Source organism: Chrysochloris asiatica, unplaced genomic scaffold, assembly GCF_000296735.1.
Source record: "Chrysochloris asiatica unplaced genomic scaffold, ChrAsi1.0 scaffold00003, whole genome shotgun sequence".
Classification (NCBI taxonomy): Eukaryota; Metazoa; Chordata; class Mammalia; order Afrosoricida; family Chrysochloridae; genus Chrysochloris; species Chrysochloris asiatica.
This window is the reverse complement of record NW_006408521.1, coordinates 13162985-13170518: the sequence shown is the minus strand read 5'-3', so window position 1 is coordinate 13170518 and position 7534 is coordinate 13162985. Positions and strand designations below refer to the sequence as shown.

The following is a 7534-nucleotide window of genomic DNA, read 5'->3' as shown; positions in this document are numbered from 1 at the left end:
CCCCATACAGCGCTGCGGTAGCCCCATACAGCGCTGCGGTAGCCCCATACAGCACTGTGGTAGCCCCATATAGAAGGTTATTATTAAGTAAAAGAACCAACCACTCCTCGGAAACCCTTTATAGGGTCTCTGTGAGTCAAAACTGACTTGATGGCACTGAACAACAACCTCATTTTACTGCGCTTTGTAGATGCTATGTTTTTCACAAATTGAAGGGTTTCCGAGAAATGGCTGGTGAGTTTGAACGTCTGACCTTGCGGTTCAAACTGACCTTGAGGTTGCGTGCTTATTCTATGGCGCCATAATTCTCAGAGCATTTCAGACTTCTTCACAATGCTGTTGCACACTTAATAGACTATAACAGAGGGCACACAGCTTTTAGACACACTGGGAATAAAAAATTTGTAGTGATTCCCCTTATTGAGATGGTTGCTTTATTGCTGTGGTCTGGAACAGAACCTGCAATATCTCTGAGGTGTGCCTCTATAAATAGAACTATTGTTGTTGTTTTTGTTGTTAGTTACCATTGAGTTGATTCCAACTCAGACTGAAATGAAAAAAGAGAGAGAGAGAATTGGAAAAGTGATTAGTGTTTTCAGATGATTGGGTATAAGGAGAGTTTCAGGACAGCTGGGATTAAAAAGGAATAGCATGAGAAAGATTTTAGTGGTAATGTACAGTTCTGTTGTTGTTGCTGTTAAGTATTGTGAAGCAGGTTTCAACTCATAATGACCCTGTATAGGGTTTGTGAGGGCTGGCTGGTGAGTTCGAACCACCGACCTTGCTGTTCAAACCGACTTGTGATTTAATGTTTATCCTAGAGCAGCACGGTTTTATGGAGCAAAAGGAGGCCATAGGTTAATACAGTAATCTGGCTAAGTGAAAGTCACTTAACAAAACTCCTATAGGATTTGTCTTAGTCAGCTATTACTACACCAGTGCTGGTGGCTGCAAGCACCCACAAGCATCTCAGTGACTTGCAACAGCAAATACTTACTATTCATGCTCAAAGGTCTGTCGTTTGGCTGCGGTGGTTCTGCTTCACGTTGAGATCAGTGGGACTGGTTTAAAGTCATGAGTTGTGTCTTTTTCTTTGTAAAACACACTAACTGATGTCCAATGTGTACTAAAATGTTAATGACTAGTAGGCTAACCTAGTAAAAGCCACACCTTTCTACTCCCTTTAATTGAATTGTATGTTTACTAAGAGTTACATATTGCCCCAAATTTATTTATGCCCACTGCATTTATTAATAGTTAAATTATTTCATTAACTTTGTCTAATTTAATGAAATATGACAAAATAGAAATTATTGTTTATATTAAAGCTACAGTATAGTCCTTGGAAAAGTTGAAGAATAGTCATTTAAAAGTGTGGTCAAATTAGATAGTCTCACTTGGTAAATAGATATCCTAAAATGATAGAAGTGGCTTATACTTAATATTGCTTCTCAAGTGCTCTGAAACATTTTAGAGATGCTAAAATCTTACAATGATGAAGTATGAAATATTTCTTGGAGAGCAATTATTTGATATAGATTCAGGAAGTCAATTTTTTTTTAAAGACCTTATCACTACTTGGAGATACGATTGAGTTAATTTACATTAACTTATTGTAAGTTTAAGGTATATATGAATATCATTTTCTCACGAATTACATTTTCATAGAAGAAAAAGTACTTTTTTAGGTTCATGCTATTTAGAAATGGAGGAACTGACAATAAAACTCCAATTTTCTTCAAAGTGGCCAGTGTTTCATGCTACTCTTTGAAATTTGTTCTCAATCCTAAATGATGAATTTCCTGCATGTTTTAGACATGTAAATAGAACAAGAGGTAAAATATTCCCAATGCCTCCCTTGCTAGTTCTAAATTAGGCTTTCTGAGAACTGCTTTAATGTTATTGTATACAAACAGAATAGTAAATGTCTACGATGATCATGAAGATATATATCTGATCTGTTCAGTTCATCTTTAAAGCAAGAGGAGACGCTCAAATAATATTAACTTAATAGGTCAAGAAATTATACTTTTTCTAAAAATAGTAATTTGATTTACCCTAGTCATTCCTAGTTTTATATATTTTAGACAGATCCTGGACAAACACTTACATCGTAATAGTTTTCCATTATACTTTTTCTTTCAGGCTCATTGCTATGGATGAGGGCTTGTTTTTTTAGCCTGCTTGTATTCATAGATGACAATAAATGATGGTTGCTCTAGTCATCATTTAAGGTAAACCACAAGGTCACAGAAACCTAAAATATATTCCCAAATGACTGTCTTGACAAAGACTTTCTCTCTCACCTGGGAAGGTCATGTTAATATATGGATGTTGTTGTGGTACTTGAAATAGGAAAGAACATTTTCTTTTAACTACTCCTTCAATTGTGTGTTTATCCAGTTTACTCATCTTGGATTTTAAAAAGTGGGTTTATCATCACCAAAGGGGATAAAATTCCATGATTTCAGATGTGGATTGAGGAGAACTGTTTAATTACTTCCTATTTGGGATATCAAGATAAGAGAATATCTCAGCAATAGAAACAAGGTAGGGAGTACTGGGGCAAAATCATTGACAATATTTTTCTTAAAGCCTCTTATGGACTTGGAAACTTGGAAACTCTATTGCACTTAGGAATATTCTTTCATTAATGCTATGATTTTGCTGTATACCCGCTGACCAGCGTCAAGACCCCAAATGAAATCAAAGTGGTTCCAATCTGGCAATAGGTTGAAGTAACTGAGATTTCTGATTTGAGGGAGCATCCTGGCCACATCCTTTGGTGTTACAAGTACATCATGTCCACCAGCCCAAATAGCAGTAGGTACTTTCATTGCAGTTAAGTCATACAGTGGGGGTTGACTCTATGGAAGAGGAAAGAAAGGACACCTGTGAGAGGAAGAAGAGTCATACCAATAGCCACATTCAAATAAACAGGGTTTGCACAATACATATCTATTCCTTAGGCTCTGTGGGAGATAGGAAGAAACATGGAATGGGCTCTCCCTTCAAGAAGCTTGCAAAAAAAAAAAAAAGACTGACAAGATAGCTAAATAAACATTTATGTACAAATTTGTTTGTTTTGTTGTTGTTAAGGGCTGTCCAGTCAGTTCCGACTCATAACAACCCTGTAGAGGGTTTCCAAGGAGAAGCTGGTAGGTTTGACTGCTAACCTTGCAGTTAACAGTCCAGTGCTTATTGTAGAGCATTTATTAAATGCTATAAAATACTCCCCAAATACAATAGAAGCAATGAATGGAATAAAAGTCATTTGGAATGAGTCTTGAAGGATGGTTAGATTTTAACAGGCAGGTATTGATTGGGGTGAGAGAGCGTCTTAGGAGGGAAAAAACTTTTCAGGTTATGGTCAGCAATAACCAACTGCCCAGTGTACTTGGAGAACCAAATGTGTGAACATGCACAGAAGGAACAGGCAGTCAAGGTCTACTTTAGTTAGAGATCTTTCCAATGTTTTGGAGGCTGAGCAGAATCTATGTCTATCTAGGGCTCTGTGTCTTAGGAGGAGTCCTGGTGTGGTGCTATGGGTTAATGTGTTGGACTGCAAGGTTGGTTTGAACCTCAAAGTCAGTGGTTCAAGCTCACCAGCTGCTCCTCAGTAACCCTAAACAGGGTTGCTATGGGTCGGAACTGATTCAGAGGCACTCAAGAGACCCATATCTCCCACAATATACCAAAATGAACTCATGTGGATTAAAGACCTAAGTGTAAAACCAAAATCTATAAATATCATCAATGAAAACCTGGGGACAAACTTAGGGACTCTGATACATGACATAAATACACTATCAAACATAACTGAAAACACACAAACAGTAGGACACAAAATAGAAGATTGGGGCCTCCTAAAAATTAGACACGTATATGCATTAAAACATATTAAGTTATGCAACTCTACTGCACTAGATCTCTTTAAAGTGTTCAAGAGCAAAACTATCAGTTTAAGGACTAAGGTGTGCCTGAACCAAGTCATGGCATTTTCAGTGACTTTATATGCATGTGAAAGCTGGACAATGAATAAAGAAGAATTGATGCATTGGAGTTACAGTGTTGGAGGAGAATATTAAAAGCACCAAGGACTGCCAGAAGAATTAATAAATCTTTGCTGGAAGAAGTACAACCAGAATGCTTCTTAGAAGCCAGGATGACCAGATTTCATCTCTCATACTTCAGATATATTATCAGGAGGGACCAGTCCCTGGAGTAGGACATGATGCTTGGTTAAGTGGCGTGTCAGTGGAAATTAGGAAGACCCCCAACAAGATGGATTAGTACAGTGGCAGCAGCAATGGGCCCAAGCATAACAATGATTGTGAGGTTGGCACAGGACTGGGCAGTGTTTTGTTCTGTTGTGCATAAGGTCACTATGAGTCAGTACCAACTTAATGACACCTAACTACAGCAACAACAGCAATGCATCAAAAGATTTCACCAAAAGAGTAAAAAGATAACCCACAGACTGAGAAAAAATTTTGGCAATGACATATCAGGCAAAAGACAACTCTCTAAAATTTATAAAACACTTCAACACCTCAACCAGAAGACAAATAATCCAATTAAAAATTGAGCAGAGGACATGAACAGACTCTTCATCAAATAAGACATTCAAGTGATCAAGAAATATATGAATTGCTTGTAATCATTAGCCATTAGAGAGATGAAAATCAAAACAACCATTAGACATTATCTCACCCTAGCATGAACTGTTGTTGTTGTTAAGTGCCTTTGAGTCGGTTCTAACTCATAGCGACCCTGTATAGGGTTTCTAAGGACTAGCTAGTGAGTTTGAACTGCTGAACTTGCAGTTCAAGCCACCCTTGCAGTCAAGTGCTTATCTCACAGCACTACACCAGGACTCTTATTAATAGTAAAACAACAACAACAAATGATGGTGAAAATGTAGAGAGACTGGGACCCTCCTACACGGCTATGGGGACTATAAGATAATGTAACCTTTGAGGAAAACAGTATAGTGTTTTCTCAAAAATTCAGAAATAGAAATACCAAATGGCACAGAAAGCCCTCTATTTGATACAGATAATGCCCATCCATGCTCACTGCAGCTATCCACAGCAGCAAAACGATGGCTCCAACCTGCTATGCCCATCAACAGAAGAACGTTTCCACAAACTTTGGTACACACAATGAAATCAATGCTACTAAACTCTGACGAATAAGGCTGAGTCTGTGAAACACCTCGTAGTAGGAAAGACCCTGGAAGACATTATGCTTATTGAAATGAGTCAGCTTCATAAGGACAAATATTGCATGAGGCCACTATTGTAAAAAGTCAAGAAAAGGTTTTCATGCTAAAAGAAACACTCTATGAATTACTCATGAGCTAGAAGGTAGACATGTGTTAACTTGCAACTTGGATGACGGGGACGGCAATATACAAGATGGAGATTGGCAGAAGAACGATGAAGGCAGGGGAAGATACAGGAGTGGAGGAGTAAAAGGGAATAGAGGTAGGTACTATTAAATACACAACCCTGCAATGACAGCAGTCTACGGGTGGATACATGGTACAGGAGGGAGTGGGAGGGTATACCCACAGAAGATAAAGCTTTGACAGGACATAAAACACTATGCTATAAGTTGCTCATTAACACTAGTATCTCTTGATACTAATATAAGTTACAAAGTTGTGTACATGACATATAAGGCTGAGAAGACTGGAAGAAATACACCAAAATATTAATATACCTAGTCATCTCTAGATAGTGGAATTGCAAAAGATTTACTTTCCTTTATATATGCTTCTTTTGTTTCTAAATTTTTAATAATCTGTATTTAATTAATACAGATTTAAAAGTGGGCAAAAAGTAATAATTAAAGAAAATTTAATTTAAAAAAATCCATGCCAATACCACCAATTGTCAGATAGGATTCTAACTCTCTAATAACTTCTTATTATAACTTCTCAAAATTGCTATTCTGGGGTCGTTTTGGGTAACTGACCTGATTGTAGTGATGCATATTCTCAGCTTCACTTCCCCAGTCATAAGCTCTGAATTCATCAGCTCCATACATCTGAGTAATTATTAAACAGAGAACATTCAGGCTATGGATCACAAGCACTGACAACAAAACAAATCTTCCAAATCATTGGAGACACTTGAATACGGGGTTCAACAGTGAAAGAGAAGCAATGGCCTGCTTTGTTTGTAGGAAAAGCTAGAGGAAACCAAGATTCCTTCCAAACCAAAACCCACTGTCATCGGGTTGATTCTCACTCATAGCAACCTTATAGGATTGAGTGGAACTGCTCCAGAGAGTTTCCAAGGCTGTAATTTTTAAGTGCCATCGAGGTTTCCAACACATTGAGACATTGTATAGTGCTTATGAGGAGTGGCTTGTGGATTTGAACCACAGACTTTGTGGTAAGCAGTGAAGTGCTTATCCTACAGTGCCATACCAGGACTACGAGACTACAATTAGGAGGAAGTAAAATACCAGGTATTTCTCTCTCTGTGGAAGTCTTACCTCTTGCTTCAGCTTTTAATCTATGTTTTAAACTCTAGTCTATATCACTACTTGGTTTTTAACCAAGTATTGTTATTAAGACCTAGGGATTATAAGAGTGACCAAGAACAAAGCAAACACAAGTGACCCAGTTTCTTAAAATAGATTTGTTAATAGGGGCAGGACTGCCTTCTGATGTCAAAAGAAAATTATGATGGAAATGGCTGTCTATGACAAGGACTCTACCTGTTTTATGTGTAGAAGATTCTGCACTGATGATCCAGTGGGAGCATGTGATACATACACGTCCATTCTACTCTGATGGAAAAGTAACAACAATGAAATATGTTACAGCAATAATGAATCACCAATCAAAATAATGATGCCTCTCTAGACCAGAGAACAAGTATACTAAGAATTAATAAACAAATACAGGGGCTTTGGAAATGGTAAAGCACAATCATCCAGATAAATAGGTATTCGTGTCAGATACTTCATTGTTGTTTGATGCCATAGAGTGAGTTCTGACTCATAGTTACACTATGTATAATGGATTAAAGCACTGCCAGGTCCTGTGCCAACAAACACCAGTCATTGTTGTTATGTAGGAGGCCACTATGGCTATCACCGTGTTCATCCATCTCATGGGGTCTTCTTCTTTTTCACTGACCTTCAGTTTTCCAGACATGCTGCCCTTTTCAACATATCCAAAGAATGAGCGATGAAGTCTCGCCATCCTTGTCTCTAAGGAACATTCTGGCTGTACTTCTTCCAAGACAGATTTGTTTGCTCTTCTGGAAATTCATTGCTCTTTCACTCTTCTTTTCCAACACGATAATTCAAATGCATCTATCCTTCTATGGTCTTCCTTAGCCATTCTCCAGCTGTTACATGCATATGAGGTGATTGAAAATAACATATCTTTGTCCTCAAAGTGAAATCATTTTTGCTCTTTAATACCTTACAAGAGGTCTTCTGCAGAATGTGCCCTTTGGAGATGTAATTTATTATATATGCCTGAGTGGGGTTTTTTGTTTGTGTGTTTTTT

General features: G+C 37.8%; 1 protein-coding gene across 1 annotated transcript in view; it reads right to left on the bottom strand.

The window, feature by feature from the left end:
* Positions 1-2633: 2633 nt before the first annotated feature.
* LIPN (lipase, family member N) overlaps positions 2634-7534 on the bottom strand; it is a 26580-nt gene continuing 21679 nt past the window's right edge. The window contains exons 7-9 of the mRNA XM_006831123.1: positions 6733-6804; positions 5983-6054; positions 2634-2867 (exon numbers count right to left, since the gene is read on the bottom strand). Of these exons, the coding sequence (XP_006831186.1) occupies positions 2634-2867; positions 5983-6054; positions 6733-6804 (378 nt within the window). The remainder of the gene's footprint in view (positions 2868-5982; positions 6055-6732; positions 6805-7534) is intronic.